This window comes from Vicia villosa, linkage group LG7 (assembly GCF_029867415.1).
Source record: "Vicia villosa cultivar HV-30 ecotype Madison, WI linkage group LG7, Vvil1.0, whole genome shotgun sequence".
NCBI classification, from domain to species: Eukaryota; Viridiplantae; Streptophyta; class Magnoliopsida; order Fabales; family Fabaceae; genus Vicia; species Vicia villosa.
Genome location: NC_081186.1, coordinates 32,392,913 through 32,416,579, shown reverse-complemented (window position 1 = coordinate 32,416,579; position 23,667 = coordinate 32,392,913). Strand labels below are relative to the sequence as shown.

The window sequence follows — 23,667 nt, the reverse complement described above, 5'->3', positions numbered from 1 at the left end:
GCCAAACTGCAAGATCCAGCATTCTAATCAGCATTTGGCTGATTTGCCAAAGCCTGAGCCATAGCCTCCAAAGCAGCAGCAATCGCAACATCGTTTCTACCAGCCATCTCAACTAAGCACTACAACATAAACAACAAATAGATAAAAGTAATTAACAATGCTCGATTGTTAACTAACTACGACTCGACAACTGGCCGGACAGACCCACGTGCTCTGATACCACTAATGTAACACCCAATTTTCTACCCAATAATTATATTAAAATCAGAGTGCAAAAATTTTTAAACATCAAACATGAGGCATTACATTTTCAACTTAAAACCACAAACAACCTGTATTTCATTTATCTTTGATACATAGCATTCGGCATCTACAACTTTAATATTATAATTCATACACAACTTTATTTAGCTTGATCAAACATCAACTTATAATTATTCATCAACTGTTATTCAACTAAAAACAACTTAAAACAACAATAATTTATTCTTATTATTCAACTTCGATATTCAACAATTATCATATTAGCAACAACAATCGAACAACAAATACAATCGAAATCCCATCCCGAGTGCTACGTATCAGAGCAAGACACCAACTTGACTAACAGCAACTAAAGACTTCATAAAATCACTTCAAAACATCCACCGCTATCTTGAGTACCTGTCCATTTCCAATGGTAGGGATACATCATTCAGAAGGGGTGAGATATCGAATAATATAAACAAAAGTACGATAATTAATATATTAGATCAGATCATATAATTAGCATCACTTTCAAACAATAGTTATAATAACAACTAGCAACAACGATAATCACAATGTCATCCAAAAAATTTTCCCACCATATTTTAAAACAAACAGTCTCCTTACACTCAAAGATCTCCAATTGCTCAAAGCCAGACAAGAAGGAACCATGCATATCTTCTCCTAAACAAGTACCTCTGAATGTGGGTTTTGCTTTTCATCAGGGATATGTAACTTCTAAGATATCAAATAGACTTCATGGCTTCCCATATTCCTCAAAGAATCCCCATGCCAAGTTTCAAGCCTTGGATAACAAGATTGCCCAGTCAACTGCTCAAATGGTCAACATCCGACCAGTTTGACCTGAAGGTCAACTAAGGTCAAATTACAGTCAAAATTCCTGATTTTTGGTCAACATCAACATTTAGAAGTTACATTCATCACTTGATCAAGTTTTGTTCATGATTCATCAAGGAAAACTCAGAAATCACCAAAACTTAAAGTTTCTAACTTTGGGTTTTGGACTAAAAGTCAACAGACTTTTGACTAGCCATAAGTCTCTCATACTTTATCAGAAATTCCCCAACCAAAGCTCAATCTAAAGGAAATTCAATTCTCTACAACTTTGGTGTTGAGCCTAAGACCTAGAAATGCATTATTTGACAGATATGAGCCAAAACATTACAGGTCCTTCTAGAAGCTCGCATAAAGCTTTTTTTTGTCAGGAGCCATATCATCAAGATAAAATCTCCAAATGCAAAAAAGGCTCCAAAGTGGCTTGTAGAGGACATCTTTAGATTTCCAAAAAGTCTTAGAACACCTCCATACCTTAAAAATTTAGGGAGATATGCTTTGGCAAAGTTGGTCATGTTTTGGTAAAGTATATGATGCAAATAGGGACCAAATTGGATTTTCTTGCAAATGGGCCTATCATTTTATGATCCAAACTTGGTTCTAAGGTTACTAAGAACCTCCAAGTTCATTTCCACGTCCATTGGACTTTTATTTTATTTTTAGTGGATTTTTATTCATTATAGATTCAATTTAAATCAAATAAATGGAAAATTGTGAAAAGATTTACTTTAGTCTTATTTCCCAAGCAAATCTAATCATCCAAATGACCTACAATTGATGCAATTTCGTGCTCCACATGATTGGAAGAGGAAGATTGAAATTAGGCCAATTTTGGAAAGATTGGAAATAAAGTTTCAATAGATTTTTAATTTCATGATTCAAAGAGATTTTATGCAAATTGGTTAACCTAATTTGTTCTACTATATATACACAAGGATAACAATTGCTCAAGGATGAAAATTTTGGAACCAGAACCCTATTCCCAAGCTCAAAAAACTGTAGACAAAGTTGGAAGGAGAGACCGAGTTTTTATCAGATTCAGGCTATTCCAAGCATCCAGAAAAATTCCCCGGTGATCACTGAAGGGTTCTAAGTTATCATCATCAATCATAACACGCTAATGCGTATCCTTTATTCACGTTTTGTTTCAATTTCGTTGCAAACTCGTATGCATTCATGGACGCATCATAAACTAATTTTGGATGTATAATTGTGTTTATAACATTGTTTGCAAGCTATCTGGGCTGTTTGATTGGATTTTTGTTGCAGGACGAGAGATCCACAATGGCTAGGGTTTTGGAACTCCAAATTGGGGCTTCTCGATATTGGCAAAATTAAACGAAATGAAGGGTATCACTGTGTCCAGGAAACAATTTTGCATCGTTATGTGCTTTCATTATTAATTTATGTTGCGTATTTGTCAATTTCTGAAATTTGTAGGTATATAGCTATGCATGGAAACCGTAGCTATATGGTATACCCACAGCGTCGTCCGTAGCTAAAATCCCTGGTAAAAACTCTTTTAAAAAACGCGGGAGACAAAGGCCAGCGCGCGCGTTTCGTTTCAAATTTCGAAATAACTGGTTTTCCCTTATTTTGTTTAGTGGCCATGATCCGAACAGCAAGCGATAATTAGCCTGATGGTGTAGAGTGCGTCCTGAGGCTCTTGTATGCAAACCGCGGTTTCGAGCCCCGCTTGTCATACCCCAAAATTTGCCCTCTTCATTTCATCTTCAATGATTCAAGGTTCAAGGATTTTCTCAAATCACTCTCTCCTATTCAAAACTAGGGCTTGCATTTTATCAAAGAATTTTGAATCTCTGAGGCCTCAAATGGATCCCAAGGTGTCACATCTGTATCAAAGCATCTCCATGACAAAAGGCAAGCATCAATTTCAAGGATTTCTCACTCAATGGCTCAGATGATCAACAATCGACTAGTTTGACCTAAAAGTCAACTATAGTCAAAATACAGCCAAAACTCCTGACTTTTTGTCAACATCAAGTATTTGAAGTTATAACCATCATTTGATCAAAGATTGATCATGATCCATTAGGTTTAGGTTTTGCATTCATGTACATACATCACTTAGGTCATAACTCACACTCATGCATTCATATCATTGGTGCTATTCAAAGGCTAGCAAGAGAAAGCTCTGTTGCAAAGAATTGTGATCAGAGAATAAGGAGACTGAGGTATAATCATGTGGATCTATGTTCATTTGAAGCCCTCCTGGCTTAGGGTTTTTCTCAGTCTCAATTAAAGGCATTGATTGAAAGGTACAAGCTTGCAAGTCATCTGGTCCCCTAAATCAGGGTTTTCTTTGACCGAAGTCAACCAGTTGACTTTCTGGTCAACATTCAATCAGGAATGGTTTCTATGTGTGAAAAGCTTCTCATACTGACTATGTGGGTGTGTTTGTTTGACTGGGATTGACTGAAAGGGATTTAATCGGGAATTTCATCAATAGTCGGAAAAATCAGAACAGTTGACTTTTGGAGTCAAAATCAGAAGAATTATTCAAATATTGACTTTCGGTGGAAAATTAATCGAGAAAAGTCGAAGAATGGATAAAATCGGGAGTTCAGCAAAAGTTGGAAAAAATAGTAAAAAAGGCAAAATTCCAACACTTAGAAAATATTTTGGAACTTTAAATCTTGTTGGGTAGTCCACTTCAGCACTGGATTACACGTGGCAAATGGCATTTTTTGAAGAAAATTCCAACATCAAAGTTGTTCCTCTCATGGAGGAGAACAACTTTGTAGTTGGACACTTTTTCATTTGAAGCTTGTATGAAGAGTTAAAGTGGTGTGAAGGTTCTGGAAACTCATTTGAACCAGGCCATATTCCAGGACACAAGTCAGGTCATGACCTGGCATTTTCACAAACACATGGCAGGCCAAATCTCCAGCCATCTTTTGAGCTCTACAGAAGTGATATGAATGCAAACTTGGTATCATTCTCTTCCTTGCCATCTCCTCTATCCATTGAAACAAGAATTGGGTCAATTGAACAAGTATTGAGTGATATGCAAGCCTTCAAAGTAGTGCCCCAACACTGGTCAAATCCTGCAGGCATCCAAGGCAGATTCTTAAAGCACACGCATGCATTTCAGCAAACACATGGTGTGCCAAATGTCAATGCTTTTTTCTTCCTTCACAAGCCACTATCTTGAACAAGGTTGATTCTAAGTCACTCTTTGCCCTGTCCTCTATCTATTGAGCCCAGTATCACCATTTTTAGACACGTGTGGGGGAAGTTGCAAGGCCACAAAGTCACTCCTCTACCTAACTGCATCTCTGCCAAGGCCAGGGCGCAAGTTCAAGTCACACGCCCAGGCACTCAAGTGTTTTGAACCAGCATGTTTGCAAGCCCCTCACTCCATGTACAAGCCTTATCTCAATGAATCTCAAACACCAACATTGTTCCATTACGCGCCCTCTTTACAGTGAACCCAAAGGTGAATCAAATAGTGAACTATAGCTTGAGATATATATGAGCAAAGTAAGGGATATGGGCATGCATGGGACAAAGCCTTGGTTTGAATCTCTGGTGCAAGGATAAGGCTGCAACATGCATTAAAATGTATTACCACCACCTCTAGCCATTAATGCCCATGCATTCATTGATTCCATAAAGGAGATACAAGGCTTACCACAAATATACAAACTTGCTCACTAAGTTTGAAAAAGGTTGCACTACATCCATGCCTATCAAAGTCCCACACTAAAGAAAATGAAAAAGAACTTGCTAGAAGTCCCATTCAAGCCCCACACTCATGAAATCCTCACTACTCTTTCCACGCATGCCCTATAAATAAAGTTGCATAGCTCTCACACTTACAGGGACGATTCTGAAAAAACACTCTCACTCTCACACTTCTTCTCACACTCTCATCACTCTCCTCTCTTCCCTCTCCCTAGCAACCTTCCCGCCAACCTAACCACCTCTGTAACTACCTCCTCACCACCTTAACCGCCCCCATAACCAATTTCTCCGGCCACCGTAACTACCTCTGGCTGCCTCCATTAACCTTCATCTTCTCCACTACCACCATCCTCAACCTCCATTCTCCTCTACGCCTATCATCATAGTGCCGAGCTTATCACCTTCGATATCATCGTTTTCATCATGCACGACTCACACTCTTGAACAAGATCTGAGCATCACTCCAGCACACGAGATCTCTAAGTGCTAACTCTCGAAGATCGGACTCGAACCTAAGGCGTAGTTCGCATCATCTCGGTCTTGTGTTCATCGGCGAAGGAGTTGCGGAGCTTCGTTCCTCCTCGTCACTCAAGATTCGTCAAACAAGTAAGTGCTCAGATCTGCTTTAGCATCATAACGATAACGTGTGCATTTGCAAACATTTAAGCTGATTTTGCTCTCTATACATTCCGTTCGTTGCTTCTGGAGATTGATTCTGTTTGCGTATGTGGTTTACGTGCTTAGATTGTGAGCTTGAGTTCTCTGAATGCGTGTGAGAGTGAGGTTGAATTTAGAACGAGTGTTAGTGAAGATCTTGAATTTTAGGGTTTAGAGGTTTAGACCAGTTAGTAGGTTAAAAGGAGATCTAGCATAAACTAGGTGCGGATCTATGCTCAGCGTGAAAATCCGAGTCGAACGGCACCGGTTTTGTGAATTTCTGGAACGTTTGGTACTAGCTCCGGCGGAGGTTGGCCGGGGAAGACGACCGGAGCCCTAGCTCCGGCGTCCCTGTTTTATTCGCGTTCCCTCCGTCCTTTAATACGTGGCGCCATGCGATTCGTGCATATTCCATTTTCCTGTTAATTTTGGCGTCATTCAAATGATTGGAATGGTGAGGTGTCACGTGCTGAGTGGCTAATTTGCTTGTTTTGTCCTATATGACTTAAACCATGTGTGACCAGTTGATACTCATATCCATGCATGTGTTGGTCACGTTTAATACATTTTGATAACCACATGAAATAAAACAAATACTGAATAAAACCAAATGATTGATAGTGGAGGCTGGGCCACGCAAGTTGATGGATGATTGGGCCCAAGGGAATTTTTCTGAACTACACCACGTAACTGCTAACACACCACCCTTCTGGACTGGGCCCCTTGCGTAACCGACTCCCGTACCTTGATTCTCTGGTCGCAAGACCCTGTTCTTACCCTTTGTTAGGTTTTCTGATATTCCTTTCCCTTATGGGATAAATATATTGGTGGCGACTCTGTTCATTTTTCGCGAGCGTGTGACAGCTGGCGACTCTGCTGGGGATGTTGCTAGACCTATTGCGGGTCCATTCTTAGCGAGTCGATCCTAGCCTGCGTTTGTTTGTTTATTTACTGGGTGTTTACTTGTTTTATGTCTATATCTTGTATATATGTTTGCATGTTTATTTTCTGCTTGCATATCATGTTTATTTCTGCTTGCACATCAGGCATATGGATTATATTTTGTGTTCCTTGGGGTCTTCTGTTCTGTTTTGCAGGTGGGGGGTTTGTGTGAGGTAAAAGGCCCACTACCCAGGCCAGTGACACATAGGATTAGCGTGGATGCTCATGTTGACTCCCGTGGCCCTTGCTACGATCGAGTTCAACATGGGGTACCACAACTGGGCGAGGTTCTTTCATGGAACACTGTGTCTGGCACCCTTGCTGCCACAAACACTTTGTACCCCATGGGAACTGTAGACCCTAGTGACCATTAGGGACCACCTGTCCGTGTCTAGAATTCATACCCGTGAGTTTGGCATGGGACAGGATACTAGCCTTCATCATACCCTGATTTCCATCTTGCAATCTGAAGCCGGAGTTTTGAACCTGCTACATTCAGTATTACCCAGTTATTCAGAGCTGCGAGGGATATTCAATCTCTCACTACATCACACACATGACACATGACACATCATGCTATTGCATCCACCTCACTTCATTCGTGGAGAATCCTAAAGTCTATTTCCAAAAAAGATGTATATACTCTTGTTGAAAAAAAAAAAGGGAAAAGAAAAGAAAAAGAAAAGAAATAGTGAAAAGACTTTAGGATTCTCCCAATGAAATGCATTCCGCCATATCATTTAACATGCATGTTCATTTATTTTCAGGAATTTTTGGCTTTGTCTCCGACCAACACATGGCCACACCAATGAAGACTGTTAGACGCAATCCCTCTTATTCTTTCCTGAATCCGAATCTGGATTCCCTTGGGTGTTTAGCAAAGAAGATTACGCCAGATGAGACAACCAACTTCAGAAAGGAATATGGGTACATTCTGAGCCTTCTCAAGATGCCGTTCACCAAGTACGAGCAAGAGGGAGTTCATACTTTGCTTCAGTTCTACAATCCTTCCCTCCGCTGCTTCACGTTCATCGACTACCTCTTGGTTCCTACACTGGAAGAGTATTCCCTATTTCTTGGCATCCCTATAAAGAAGGAAGTGCCATACTATAGCACCATGAAGGCCCCTGATTCCATTGAAATTGCTAAGGCTCTTTATTTGAGCAAATCGGTCGTGGAAGCAAATCTCACTAAGAAGGGAGGAGGTTTTGGTTTCTGCATGGAGTTTCTGGTCAAAAGGGGTTGTGAGGCTGCTGAAGCAAAGGAATGGGACACATTTAGGGATATCTTGGCTCTAAGTATATATGGCATCGTGTTGTTCTCAGACGTTCCTAACTTTGTTGACATGAATGCAATTCATATATTCATCTTGCAGAATCCGGTTCCCACCCTTTTGGGGGATGTTTATCACTCCATTCATCACAAGGGTATTCAGAAGGGAGGTAAGGGAGGTCTGGTTAGATTCTGTGCTCCGTTGTTATACCGATGGTTCAGGTCACATCTGCCTGAGCGTGGCGCTTTCGTTGATAATAGGCACACATCTAAGTGGGCTGAGAGGATTATGGGGCTGAGGGCTAAAGATATTGTCTGGTATAATAAAGCTTTAGAAGACATGGAAGTTGTTATGAGTTGTGGAAAGTTCAAGAACGTACCTCTTATGGGCCTTAGAGGTGGAATCAACTATAATCCCGTCCTGGCTAGGAGAACGTTTGGATACGCTTTTGTAAGTCCTCCCGAACAAACAGAGATTGCTGAGAACATTTTCTATCATTCAGCCACCGACAATGGGCAGATGGCAGAAGCAGTACAAGCCTGGAAGAGTATTTGTTGGAGAGATAAGAAACATTTTGGTCAGCGAGACTGTGCTACTCATGAGGATTATACTAAGTGGGTCGAGTCTGTGGTTGCTGTTCAAGGGATGCCTTTCCCTCCTAAGGACCCTTTGTACCCTCCTGCTGGTAAATAACCCAACATTGTTTCCATGCCCCGTTACAACCAAACCGTGAAAGAGAATCGAAAATTGACTGAACAAATGGAAACAATGCAAGTTAAGATGAATACTGATAGGCAAGAGAAGCTTTCTGCTCTTCATAAGTTGAAAATGAGAGAAATAGAGCTTGGAGAATTGTATGCTAGAGGAAGTACTTCTCAGAAGAGGCCAAGAATGACTGTGAATTCTAAAACTACTGAAACCCAAGAGAAGAAGATAAAGGAACATTACGAGGCTCAGTTGGCAGAATTGACTAAAAAGCTCCAGATTCAGACTGAAAATGCCAATTCAGAGAAATCTCGTCGCAAGAAAGCAGACAAACTCTTGTTGGATCGCCAGAATACCATAGAGAAGTGTTATGAAGAGATCCGAAAGCTGAAGGGCCAGATAAGAGAAAAAGACCAGAGTAACGCCCAAGTTCAAGAGGAAGCTAGGTATTGAGAGGTGAAGAATCGCCACATGGAAACAATGCACTTCAGAAAAGACCTGCTGATTCAAGAGATCATTAAGAGACCCACTCGTGCTTGGACTAAAAAGCTGTTTGAAGAAATGAAGACTTGGAGTGATTAGAACAATGGGGAGAGCCCCCTCCGTCATGTGGATATGGAGGACCCTGCTTAAATGTTGATTTTGTTGTAGAATCACCACCAGACTTGTTGGATGGGATTCTTATTTCTATTAATGTATTTGTTGGCTCATGGGAGCAGAATATCTTGTATTTCAAGAACTTGGTTGCAGAATTAATCAATTATGTTGGCTTATTTTGGTTGTGCTTATCTTGTTTATGCTCCACTATCTTCTCCGTTATCTTGTGTTGTTGGTTTGAGACAAAGCAAAAAAGGCTTGAAAATAATAAAACATGCACACATGCACCCATGCACTCATATCATATTGCATTTACAGGTTTTTATCAGATTCTAATTGGGGTCCCTTCCAACACAGATCTCTTTCCCGACGACGAAGCTGACTTTCTTACATCCTTACCGCGCCAGAAACAACGAGAAGAGAATCATGGACCAATTTGAACAGAATCAAGCTGCCCTCCGTAGGGATATGGATCTTATGGGGGAAAGAATGACCCAACTTATGGAGACTCTCCATGTCGTTGTCCAAGGACAGGAAGAGCTCAGAAAGAGCGTTGCTGGGCTGATCAAAGATACTCCTACCAATTCTGCTGACGGAGGGGTGAAAACTAAGGAGACTCCTATCAATGAGACACTTAAAGTAGTGAACGACCACCATGAGGTTATTCATCTTGAACATGATCTTACTGCTGAGTTGACTGAGACTGCTAAGATGTACCAAGCTCTTGAAGAACGTCTTAAGGCTGTTGAGGTTGCTAAAACTTCGAGTTTCGACACCGCTGCTATGTGCTTGGTACCTGGGATTGTTATTCCCCCGAAGTTCAAGGTGCCAGATTTTGATAAGTACAAGGGAGTCACCTGCCCAGAGACTCACATTCGTTCCTACTGCCGTAAGATGGCCGCTCACGCTGAGAATGAGCCTCTGCTTATGCATTTCTTCCAGGATAGTCTCACTGGAGCCCCGTTAGAGTGGTATATGAAGCTCGAGAGGTCTAATGTTAGTACTTGGGGAGAACTTGTTGATGCCTTCCTGAAACAATACCATTACAATACTGCTATGGCTCCTAGCCGTGCACAGCTGCAAAATATGTCACAGAAATCTGAAGAATCTTTTAAGGAATACGCTCAGAGGTGGCGTGAACTTGCTGTTCGAGTCCAACCTCCTCTATTGGACCGAGAGTTGATTGATCTGTTTATGGGAACTCTGAAAGGGCCGTATCTTCAGCACATGGTTAGTAATACTTCTCCTTCCTTTTCGGATGTGGTCATCATCGGTGAGAGGGTTGAGAACTGTGTCAAAGCTGGTACCATTCAAGGCGTCACTAGTCCTAGCACCTCAAGTGGTAATGGTAAGAAGCCGTATTCTGGGTTTGTGAAGAAGAAGGAAGGTGAGACTAGCACCGCTTCTGTTGACCAAGGCCGGGCTCCAGCATATTCTGCTGTTCCACCTCCTTATTATCCGATGCCTTATGCGATTCCTGGTCCATATGTCCCTCAAGCATATGCTGCTGCTCTCCCACAACCATGGACGGCACCCCAACAGCCATTCGTACCACAACAACAAGCTGCTGCTCCTCAGAATCGTCAACAGAACCCTAGACCTCAAGGTCAAAGGGCCCCACAAAGAACAAGATTTCAAGATAGGCGTATCGATCCGGTTCCAATGTCATATGCCCAACTCCTCCCTCAGTTGCTTGCTGGTCAATTGGTACAACTCCGTGAACTTGGACCTCCACCTAGTCCTCTCCCTCCTGGTTATGATGTTAATGCTCGATGTGAATTCCATTCAGGGGCTCCGGGCCACACTATTGAAAAGTGTAGAGCATTCAAGTTGAAAGTTCAGGATCTTCTTGATGACAAGCTTATCTCATTCACTCCTACTGGTCCCAATGTGCAGAATAACCCTATGCCTCCGCATGCTGGTGCGACCAATGCTATTGAGTTATGTGATGATCAGATCATGGTAAATGATGTTAATGAGGTTAAGATGCCGCTAGCAGTTGTCATAGAACATCTTATGCAACAAAAGGTTTTGTGTGAGCTACATGACTACTGTTTGCAATGTTCTTCTAATCCGGAGGAATGTGCTAGATTAAGAGAGGAAATCCAGAAGCTGATGGATGAAGGCGTTCTTAGGGTGGAAAGGGTTGTTCCTGGTGAAGACGTGGCCACTTTAGAGATCCCTTACTATCCTGCTGAAGTATCAAAGACTCAGGACACTTCTTTGGTCGTTCGTGCTCCGAGTACTCCTTTGGTCATTCAGGCTCCGAGAACTCCGTTGGTTATTCAGGTTCCAGATGCCTCTCTGACCTCTTCAACCTCATCTCTCGTTCCCTCTCCTGTGAGCAATTCTAAGGCTGTTCCTTGGAGTTATAATGCTGTGTACATTCGAGGGAAGAAATATGACTGTCCTCCAGTAGGTAATTCGAGCATCACAGATATTGCTGGCACTAGTGGCATTACCCGTAGTGGTCGGATCTTTGCTGCCCCTCCTCCGCCTCCTAAAGAGACCAATAAAGAGGCTAGTGCACAAGCAAAAGGAAAGCAAGTTGCTGTTGATCCTCCTGTAACACGTAATGCACAAGATGCCGAGCAACTCCTGAAAATCATTAAGAAGAGTGATTACAAAGTGATTGACCAACTTGATCAGACTCAAGCCAAGATCTCCATCTTGTCTCTCTTGGTGCATTCTGAAGCTCATCGTGATGCTCTGATGAAAGTTCTGGCTTCCGCTCACGTGACTCAAGACATTACCGTGCCTCAGTTTGAAGGGGTTGTGACCAATATTGCTGCTGGTAATTGTTTGGATTTTTCTGATGATGAACTTCCACCTGAGGGTAGAGCACACAACAAAGCGTTGCATATCTCCGTCAAGTGTCTGGATGCTGTGTTGTCTCGAGTTCTGATTGATACAGGTTCCTCTCTTAATGTGATGCCCAAGACCACTTTGTTTAAGCTGAGTATGGATGGGATTATGATGAGACCATGCACTATGAGTGTCAGAGCGTTTGATGGTTCCAGAAGGTCCGAAGAAGGGGAAATTGATCTGCCTGTCTTGATTGGTCCTCACATGTTCTATATTGCCTTCTATGTTATGGATATACGTCCTTCATACACTTGCCTCTTGGGTCGTCCTTGGATCCATGCTGCTGGGGCTGTGACATCTACCCTCCATCAGTGTTTGAAATTTGTTGTGAATGACAAGATTGTTGTGATCACTGGTGAAGAAGATTTGATAGTCAATAATCTGGCATCATACCGTTATGTTGAAGTGGATGGAGAGATACAAGAGACACCTTTTCAAGCTTTAGAGATCGTGTCGGTTGATAAACTCCCCGTGGTTGAGAATAAGAAGGAACTCGGAGCACCCCTCTCGTCTTTAAATGATGCTAAGGCCTTCTTAGAAGCTGGTACTCCCCATAGTGCTTGGGGCAAGCTGATCGATGTTCATGAGAAGCGAGACAAGTATGGCCTTGGGTATCAACCATCTTCCTCTACTCAGCTCAGCATAATTCCTGGAAAGAAGGTGATTCCCCCCATTTCTCAAGTGTTCGTCAGTGCAAGCACCAGTTCTGGAAGTCAGGTTCTCGCCGTGGATGATGATGATGAAGAAGATCTCTCCAGATTCGTTTGCCATGCTGCGCCTGGACAGGAGCTCAACAATTGGACTATCTTGGACATCCCCAGAGTCACTTTTATGGAAATGTAATTTTCTTGTTTCGATAAGTCATATGCTTCGCCCTAAGCATTTTGACCACTTGTACAAAGAAGGGCCCCCATGTTGTTTCAATTTGTTTAATATTGAATGAAAATCATATCTTCGCATGCAATTACTGTTCCATTTCTTTCATTTTTGCTTTTACTTTAAAAACTTTTTTCAAAAAAATGGCAAAGTTTTTTTCTTTTTTCTTCTTTATGTGTTGCATTCTAAGGCATAAATCATCCATCGTGCAGATCCGGCTCGAATTCCATCAAAAATGATAATGTTACAGTTCCACGTCTTAATATCCTTGAGAATCCAATTGACCAAGCTGATGAGGATAGTGGGGAGGATTGTGAAGTCCCTGAGGAATTGGCAAGACTTTTGAGACAAGAGGAGAAATCTATTCAGCCACATCAGGAAGCCATAGAAATCATCAACCTCGGTTCAGAAGAAGCAAAGAGAGAAGTCAAGATAGGGGCCGCTTTGCAAAATGATGTAAAGAGAAGGTTGATTGAGTTGCTTCGAGAGTATGTTGACATCTTCGCCTGGTCATACGAAGACATGCCTGGTTTAGACACGGACATAGTTATGCACAGGTTACCGCTCAAACCAGAATGTCCGCCTGTAAAGCAGAAACCACGAAGAACTCGACCTGATATGGCTTTGAAAATCAAGGAAGAAGTTGAAAAACAGTTGAAGGTTGGCTTCTTATCTGTGTGTGAATATCCTCCTTGGATTGCAAACATCGTCCCTGTTCCTAAGAAGGACGGAAAGGTACGCATGTGTGTTGACTACCGAGATTTTAATAGGGCAAGTCCGAAGGATGATTTCCCTCTGCCTCATATTGATGTGCTAGTCGACAACACTGCTCAGTATTCGGTGTTCTCCTTCATGGATGGTTTTTCCGGCTATAATCAAATAAAGATGGCTCCTAAAGACATGACCAAGACCACTTTTACCACTCCGTGGGGTACGTATTGTTATAAGGTGATGCCTTTTGGTCTTAAGAATGCTGGTGCAACATATCAACGAGCAATGGTGACTCTCTTCCATGACATGATCCATAAAGAGATTGAGGTGTACGTCGATGATATGATTGCAAAATCCCAAACTGAGGAGGAACACTTGGTATATCTTGAGAAACTGTTTGCTCGTTTGCGTAAATTCAAGTTGAGGCTTAATCCAAACAAGTGCACTTTTGGAGTGCGATCTGGAAAGTTACTTGGATTCATTGTGAGCCAACGAGGGATTGAGGTCGACCCTGATAAAGTAAGAGCAATACAGAACATGCCAGCACCGAAGAATGAAAAAGAAGTTCGAGGGTTCCATGGGAGATTGAATTACATAGCCAGGTTCATTTCTCATCTCACTGACACTTGTGAGCCCATCTTCAAACTGCTGCGCAAAAATCAAGATATCCGTTGGGATGATCATTGTCAGGAAGCCTTCGAAAAGATCAAGCAGTATCTCCAAGAGCCACCAATTCTCATGCCTCCGGTTCCTGGGAGGCCGCTTCTTATGTACTTAACTGTGCTTGAAGGATCTATGGGGTGTGTGCTGGGCCAACATGACTAGTCTGGTCGAAAAGAGTGCGCCATTTATTACCTGAGCAAAAAGTTTACCGATTGTGAATCCCGCTACTCACTACTCGAGAAAACTTGCTGTGCTTTGGTATGGGCTGCTCGCCGACTGAGCCAGTATATGTTGACTCACACCACTCTATTGATCTCCAAAATGGACCCGATAAAGTACATCTTTGAAAAACCGGCTCTTACAGGAAGACTAGCCCGGTGGCAAATGCTTCTATCAGAATATGATATCCAGTATGTCACACAGAAGGCCATCAAAGGGAGTGTCCTTGCGGATCATCTTGCTCATCAGCCATTAGAAGAGTATCAGTCAATGAAGTTTGACTTTCCTGATGAAGATATCATGAAACTGGATGATAATGAAGGACCCGAACCAGGAGAGCGATGGACTCTCACGTTCGATGGTGCATCAAATGCTATGGGCCATGGTATTGGGGCAGTTTTGACTTCTCCTCGTCAAACTCACATCCCTTTCACAGCTAGAATATGCTTTGATTGCACGAACAATGTCGCGGAATACGAAGCTTGCATAATGGGTCTCGAAGCAGCCATTGATATGAGAATCAAGATCCTTGAGGTTTATGGGGATTCTGCCTTGGTTATACATCAAGTGAGAGGTGATTGGGAGACACGACACCCCAATTTAGTTCCTTATAAGGACTATATCTTGGAGTTGTTGCCCGCTTTCGAGGAAATCACTTTCGATCATATCCCACGAGAGGAGAATCAACTGGCAGATGCTTTGGCTACTTTGGCAGCTATGTTCAGAGTTAGTTCCCCTAAAGAAGTGCCAGACATAAGGATCCTCCGTTACAAAGAGCCCGCCCATGTATTCCCTGCTCATTGTCTTACTACTGAAGATGTGTATGACGAAAAGCCATGGTATCACGACATCAAGAGGTATGTTGAGAAGCAAGAGTATCCCGAAGATGCTACGATTGGTGATAAGCGAACGCTTTGAAGGTTAGCATCCAAATTCTTCTTGTCAGGAGACGTCCTGTACAAAAGAAACTATGATTCAGTTTTGCTCAGATGCGTGGATAGACACGAAGCAGAATTGATCATGCGGGAAATTCATGAAGGATCTTTTGGAACCCATTCCAATGGGCACTCCATGGTCAAAAAGATCTTGCGAGCAGGATATTATTGGATGACCATTGAAAGTGATTGTTACGTATACGTGAAGAAATGTCACAAATGCCAAGTGTATGCTGACAGGATTCATGTTCCTCCAACTCCTTTGAATGTTCTGACATCACCTTGGCCCTTTGCTATGTGGGGCATAGACATGATTGGACGAATAGAGCCACAAGCTTCAAATGGACACAGATTTATTCTTGTTGCTATCGACTACTTCACCAAATGGGTTGAAGCTGCTTCTTACAAGAACGTAACCAAGCAAGTCGTTACTCGCTTCATCAAGAAAGAAATCATATGCCGATATGGGGTTCCAAACAAGATCATCACTGATAACGGGTCCAATCTTAATAACAAGATGATGGCAGAGTTGTGTGAAGAGTTCAAGATTGAACATCACAATTCATCACCCTATCGGCCAAAGATGAATGGCGCAGTCGAAGCTGCTAACAAGAATATAAAGAAGATCGTCCAGAAAATGGTTAGAACGTATAAAGATTGGCATGAGATGTTGCCATTTGCTTTGCATGGCTATAGAACTTCGGTTCGTACTTCAACTGGGGCAACTCCCTTCTCTCTTGTCTACGGTATGGAGGTCGTACTACCTGTCGAAGTGGAAATTCCTTCGTTGAGAGTCTTGATGGACGCCAAACTCGATGAAACAGAATGGGTTCAAACGAGGTTTGATCATCTCAATCTAATTGAGGAGAAACGCCTATCTGCTATCTGCCATGGCCAGTTGTACCAAAAAAGGATCAAGAAAGCGTATGACAAGAAAATTCGGCCTCGAGAATTCCACACAGGTGACCTAGTCGTAAGGAAGATCTTGCCAATTCACACTGATCCAAGGGGCAAATGGACTCCCAACTATGAGGGACCATACATTGTGAAGAAAGCATTTTCAGGTGGTGCTTTAATCCTGACAAAGATGGATGGGGAAGACGTTCCGCTTCCAGTCAATTCAGACTCAGTCAAAAAATACTACGCATAAAAGACCCGCTAGGTCGACGTACCTAGGCAAAAATAAGGGCATCCCGGCAAACCAAAAGGGTTTGGGCAAAAATTAGGGATAAAACAAAAAAGAATAACCCGCTAAGTTGAAAACCTGAAAGGGCAACTTAGGCAAAAAGGGGCATCCCGCTGGATTGGAAACCCGAAAGGGCGATCCAGGCAAAAGTTAGGGATCAAAAGCGAGAGGCTGCAGTCTGAATATCCTTCACAAAGATCACTATGCGCCCTTGGCAGAACAGACGGATCAATCCAACCATTACCCTTCTGAAGCAAAGCATTAAGAGGATCGAGGATATGGGAACTGTAGCAATATCAGTTTTAATGGAAATCCGAGCATTTCTCTTTGCCATTTTGCTCTTTGCATTTTTATTTTCTTTTTCGCAACTACCTCATTTAGGAGTTGCTTCCTTGTACAGAAGCCTATTCACAGGCATTCCATCAATAAAATGATCTTTTGATGCAAAAGCTTTCTTTCTTTCTTTTCATTTTTGCGCATGCGAGGTGTGATTTAATTCGTTATTAAACATTGCATTGAAAGCATGGGGGCAATAATCACAAAATCAAAATGAAACATGATGTTACATAAACATAAAAGTGCTCTAAGGGGCACCATTTGCATCCAAACGTTGTTTTCTGTGCAGGTTGCAGGTTCTAGCCGTCATCTTGGCTCATGATATGTCACAAAGGTCATCATCATCCCACATGAAAGTTCCAGAGTATAATTCATCAGTACTGGTAAGCATGGAGCACATGAAAAGGTCCATATCCCTCTTCCATATGGCAGACGAAGAGCGGTCTCTCAAAACTCATGATTCCCCAAGCAGCATAGAATGTAAGGAAAGTCGAGCAAAATCATTTCATCCCCAGCGGAGCTATGTTCCAACCCTCAACGCAGTTACCAATAATCTTTGGTACTGTAGGGTTTCCAATGTCAATTCATAATGATGGTTCAAGATCACAGGCAACGGACCCCAATGATCCTACTCTTCTGTTCCACCAAGGGACTTTATTTGGCACTCTCTGCATATAGTATTCATTGCATATAGCATTGCATCCTCGAAAGCGTAGCATATCCATTGCGATGGATCATTACGCCATAAAAACTCAAACATGCATACGGAACATAAGCCAGATAATAGGAGCCAATGTCGAATCAGAACAATGACCCATCCTCTCAAAGTCGTTACCTGCGCAAACTTTGCCTGATATCTGCTATCATACTACAAACACTTTTAAGCTGTGGTGCCGATACGAGGTGTCCTCAATTCCTGACAAATGTCCGACACGAAGTCTTTCTGTTTCCCTCCTTCTGATGTCGAGGCGATGTTGAGTCGTAGGTCGTACGAGATCTACTCTTCCTCCTGTTTTGAAGGTCGCACGAGGTCTTCTCCCGATGTCGAGTTATAGATCGTACGAGATCTACTCTTCCTCCTGTCTTGAAGGTCGCACGAGGTCTTCTCTTGATGTCGAGTCGTAGGTCGTACGAGACCTACTCTTCCTCCTGTTTTGAAGGTCGCACGAGGTCTTCTCTTGATGTCGAGTCGTAGGTCGTACGAGACCTACTCTTCCTCCTGTTTTGAAGGTCGCACGAGGTCTTCTCTTGATGTCGAGTCGTAGGTCGTACGAGATCTACTCTTCCTCCTGTTTTGAAGGTCGCACGAGGTCTTCTCTTGATGTCGAGTCGTAGGTCATACGAGATCTACTCTTCCTCCTGTTTTGAAGGTCGCACGAGGTATTCTCCCGATGTCGAGTCGTAGATCGTACGAGATCTACTCTTCCTCCTGTTTTGAAGGTCGCACGAGGTCTTCTCCCGATGTCGAGTCGTAGATCGTACGAGATCTATATCTTCCTGTTTTCGTAGATCGCACGAGGTCTATTACCTTTCTGTCTTGAAGATCGTACGAGGTCTTTTCCGGATGTCGAGTCGTAGATCGCACGAGATCTATTTCCTTTCAGCCATTGTTTCATGTAACATTTCTTGTGAGAACCTTGTATTGGCACCTCAGGCTACGTTACAAGCTATCACCCTTCTTCCAATTACTCACTGTAAATATATCCACCAACAAAACAAATTCCTCTCTTTCCCCAGCAGATATCAAAAACGAGGAATAAAATCATACCATCTCCTCAGGACAAATTTCAGGTCTTCGGTATTTAATCTTCTTCTACTCCGAATGTTCGAAAGGCTAGCGCCAATCTCACATTCGAGTATAAGACGATTAAATAGGGGCAGTATACCCACAGCGTCGTCCGTAGCTAAAATCCCTGGTAAAAACTCTTTTAAAAAACGCGGGAGACAAAGGCCAGCGCGCGCGTTTCGTTTCAAATTTTGAAATAACTGGTTTTCCCTTATTTTGTTTAGTGGCCATGATCCGAACAGCAAGCGATAATTAGCCTGATGGTGTAGAGTGCGTCCTGAGGCTCTTGTATGCAAACCGCGGTTTCGAGCCCCGCTTGTCATACCCCAAAATTTGCCCTCTTCATTTCATCTTCAATGATTCAAGGTTCAAGGATTTTCTCAAATCACTCTCTCCTATTCAAAACTAGGGCTTGCATTTTATCAAAGAATTTTGAATCTCTGAGGCCTCAAATGTATCTCAAGGTGTCACATCTGTATCAAAGCATCTCCATGACAAAAGGCAAGCATCAATTTCAAGGATTTCTCACTCAATGGCTCAGATGATCAACAATCGACTAGTTTGACCTAAAAGTCAACTATAGTCAAAATACAGCAAAAACTCCTGACTTTTTGTCAACATCAAGTATTTGAAGTTATAACCATCATTTGATCAAAGATTGATCATGATCCATTAATAAAAACTCAGAAATGAACAAATTCAAAAGGTTCAAATTAGGGTTTTTTATAGGAAAAATCAACTCAACTTTGATTGGTCATAACTTTCACATGGAGTATCAGAAATTTCTCAATCAAAGCCTATTTTGAAGGAAATTGGATTCTTTACAACTTTGTCTCTCACAAGCCAAGGCCAGAAATGCTTCATTTAAGATATGTGGTACAAAAGATTATAGGTTCTTTTCAAAGGTCAACCAAAAGCAGTTTTCTGTCAAAGGGCATATCATCAAGATAAAATCCCCAAATGAAAAATATGTTCCAAAGTGGATTGTAGAGGACATCTTGAGGTTTCCAAAAAGTCCTATAACTCTTGCATATCTTAAAAATTGAGGGAGATATGCCTTGTCAAAGTCGGGCAATTTTTGAAGGCGAAATGTGAACAAAAGTGGTTCAAAATGGATATTTTTGCAAATGGGCCTATCTTGTTATGATCCAAACTTAATTACAAGGTTACTAAGCACCTCCAAATTCAAGGCCACGCCCATGGGATTTTTATTTTATTTTAGTGAATTTTTTATTCATTTAAAAAGTAATTAAACTTAAATAAATCGAATAAAAAAACCAAATATTTGATTTGGCTCCTTATCCCAACTATATCCAATCACATTTATACCTCAGACACAAGGCAAATTCGTGCAAAGAGGATTTGGGGTGAGAAATATTGGAGTTGGATTATTTTGGAAAGTCCATAATCATAATTCAATCAAATTACAAATCTCCAAAAATATGAAGATTTGATTAAATTTGCTTAACCTAATGTTGTTACTACATATATATATATATATATATATATATATATATATATATATATATATATATATATATATATATATATATATGGAACCTAATGATCAAAAGAAGGGGATGGGCGGCCTCAAAGAGAAAAAACTGAATCATCTTTAAAGAAAAAACTCAAGGAAAAGCAAAATTCTTTTTTGTAGAGAGAGACCGATTCAAGGTGTTTTGAGAGTTCATACATCTTCCTGAGACCTCCCAGAAGCGATCCCATTCATTATCCATAGCCAACACCTCCCGGAGCTCGCATCTACAAGCCACGGTTTGCATAAGAAATTTCAAATTCGACTACGCCAAATCACCCGTTATAAACATGTTTCGATTGTTTATTTGTGTTCAATATGGTATTTAGAACGTGTTTAAATTGTTTAATTGAAGCTTCTGCACATATTAAAGATTTCACCATTGTTAGGGTTCTTAAACTTTAATTTGGGGATTTTTGTTTGAAGCAAAATCAGGCTGAATAATTGATACCATCATATTCAGGAGGAAATTGTGAGTTGATACACGGTATTCTCTTGAATTTATATTACATATTGTGGATTTGGAGGATTTGCAGGTCATTAGCTAGGAAGGGGACCGTAGCAAAATGGCAGCAGTTCCGTAGCCCAGAGAACCAGGCTAAAGGAAGAAGACGATCCGGTTTGACGCGCGTTCAGTTTTAAAAGATTTTGATTAAATTGTTTTTCATATATAATATTATCGGTGTATGATATTTACAACAAAGAAAAAGCGCCGGAGTGGAGATGCGCCTTGTCTTTAATCGCGAGAGGGACGGTTTGATCCCTGTCTCGTGCAAGTTACTTTGCAAATTTTCTGTATTAGGAATCCCTTGCAGATCCTGTGCGTGCCATCCACGGAGGCTCATCGTACACCTTCAGCGACTACCTTTGGATCTCAAAGCAGCTGGATCCAATGTTCCACAGTGTGAAGCTCCACCATGGACGTCCAAGAGCAGCCACACAGAATCATACCCAGGTTTTATCTTTCTATTTTTCATTTATTTGTTATATTGTTTGTGTAATTCTAATTAATTTTAATTATTATTATATACATAATGTACTTTTAAAATCATATTAATAATATAATTAGGATTAATAATATAATTAACATTAGGGTTATTTTCCCGATCACTCGATTGTTCGATTTAATTATTTTAATCAACTTTAATTATAAATATCACAAAAAACCCTAGGAAAGTTCATCAATGCATTAGGTTTTGCCCAATCCCACTGGCCATTTGGCCAAAGTGTTAGGGTTTAATTTATTATTTGTTTCGACTAGATCTACTAGTCACGATGGGTAATAATCAATCATTTAATTCTTTAATTAAATATAAATAAAAATAAGTTTTATTTGGCTAAAGGGTTTCAACCATCTTATTGGTTGTGATGATTAGCCTATCTTTCTCTAACAATTCATTATCATTTATAATTGAATCCATCGATTACGAGGGATAATGATAGAAATTAAATAATTAATTTCATAAAACATATGCATTTGTTATTAGTGATAATTGAACCTATCAATTAGAATTGGTAACAATACCTTACTAATCTATTAATTATGGTGATCAAACCTATTGATCATTGCGACTAATAGTGCAAATTAAAACCAGGGTTATACGCCACTTAAAACACTCAAAACTCATCTCTTCAATGCTGCGATTTTCAAAACCACGATAAGGTAATTCAAAATACCTTGCGAATTTCGCGTTATCATAACTACGATAAGGCAATTCAAAAAGCCTTCAAACCATATCATATCAAATTCAAAGGTGTACAACCCTGTCCCCAAACTACGTTGACTCTGATTCTCCCTAAGGAGATGCGTAGGCACTTGGCAACAAGGCGAGTCCCCTTCCCCAAAATCCTAATCAGGTTCGAATCTTACCGTTCACCATTTTCATTTCCTTAGCTATTAACCTTAATAAATTTAGTCATAAATCTTTGCTTTAACTCAAAACCTCAGGAAAGGGTTGAGGGTGCCTAACACCTTCGCTCGACCTGATTATAATAATCTTACCCCGATCTCTTAACTGCGTAGGGTTTCCTATTCGCCCTGGTAGAATAGGTGGCGACTCTAGAAACTTTAATTTTTAGGGCAGGTTGCTACACCGCTGTATGCATATTTTATTTTATTCACTTTCTTTGTTATGTTGCTGTCACAGATTAGGTGCGTGTGAGGAAAACACGTCCATGGTGCACCTTTACTTACCAGCTATTAGATCTCCATGCTTCCAGATCGAAGGGCCAAGAAGGCGCTGTCCATGGTAGACCATCAAGACGTCGCAACACCTGATCACCAGCACTGGTTTTTGTTCTATTCCTTTATTTTAATTGCTTTTTTTAGTTTGTTTTAATTTTAACCACTAAACTTTTTTTTTATCATTTAACCCATGAACCTTTTACAATAAATGATTAGACTCAGGTTAATTTAGTCATAAACTTAATTTAATTAATTTAGTTAGTTTTTTTAACACTTTAGGTTTTTTAGGGTTTATCACATTCTTTTCCACTTTATTTTTGCCACTCGCCACGAACCTTATTTTGGGCAACTTAACATCGATTAATTTTTTTGGCAAACCTTTTTAGGTTTTACTTTGCAGGTCTTTTTAATTATTAATTTTAGCCTTAACTAATTAGTTTTAGGTTTATTTAAATATAATCCTTAATGTTTATTTTTAGGTTTATTCTATTAACCTTTAAGATTTAGGATTTATCACCACAAATGCCTCTAACCTTCAACTTTTTCACATCGCGCGAGTTTCTTTTCTCATCTCAAAACTCTAGTGATTGTCGAATGCTTGTTTAATTTCTGCCTTTATTTAATTATGCCATTTATTTAATTATTTACTTTCTGCCATTTAAATTCTAGAAGTTGTATAGGTCGCTCATTCGTTTTTAATGTAATAGTAATTAGGATTTACTTTTTTTGCTCTTTATTTTCCGCATATTATAACTGCTTATTTTTTCTATTTATTTAACTGCGTGGTTAGTAAAATAGGGAGTGACAACAATTAATCGAATATAGTTCGCCTAATACAAGATAAAAATGTATGAATTGAATTCTCATGATTGTTGCACCCAGACACCTTTAGGGTAATCCCTCTTCGTTGCCTTTCGAATAATAGTCAAGTCCCTCGGATGTAGGGATGGCTTAACGTGCTGCCTTCGATTCAAATCATCATAGTCCTTACAATTAAAAAATCATAGTCCATTCGAGTTGCCTACGATTAAAATTATATTTTCCCTCGATGTTGCCTCGATAAATGATGATCGTCCTTTCGAATGCTAAGGTATCCTTACTGGTTGCCTACAAATGACTATTCTCATCAATTCCTAAGATTTCCTACCCTTCTTTTGGTATGGATAGACTTATGGAAAACGATGACCCGTACATCCAATGAAAAGACTACCTACCCTCCTTATGGTATGGATAGCACTTTTCAAACGAAAGACTTAAAGAACAAGAAAGACAATCTTAGGGTAGGTAGCTCTTAACTGCTTGCTCACATTCAAATCAAACATTCAAAATGCTTTTCACACCTCTTTTCAAAACAATTTCCAAAAGGCTACACTTATTTACAAGTTAAA

At 40.7% G+C, this 23,667-nt stretch overlaps 1 protein-coding gene across 1 annotated transcript; it reads left to right on the top strand.

Moving 5' to 3' along the window:
* Positions 1-7,204: 7,204 nt before the first annotated feature.
* On the top strand, positions 7,205-8,374 carry LOC131618831 (uncharacterized). The gene has a single exon (XM_058889990.1). The coding sequence runs from the start codon at positions 7,205-7,207 to the stop codon at positions 8,372-8,374; it is 1,170 nt and encodes a 389-aa protein (XP_058745973.1).
* The last annotated feature ends 15,293 nt before the right edge of the window (positions 8,375-23,667 follow it).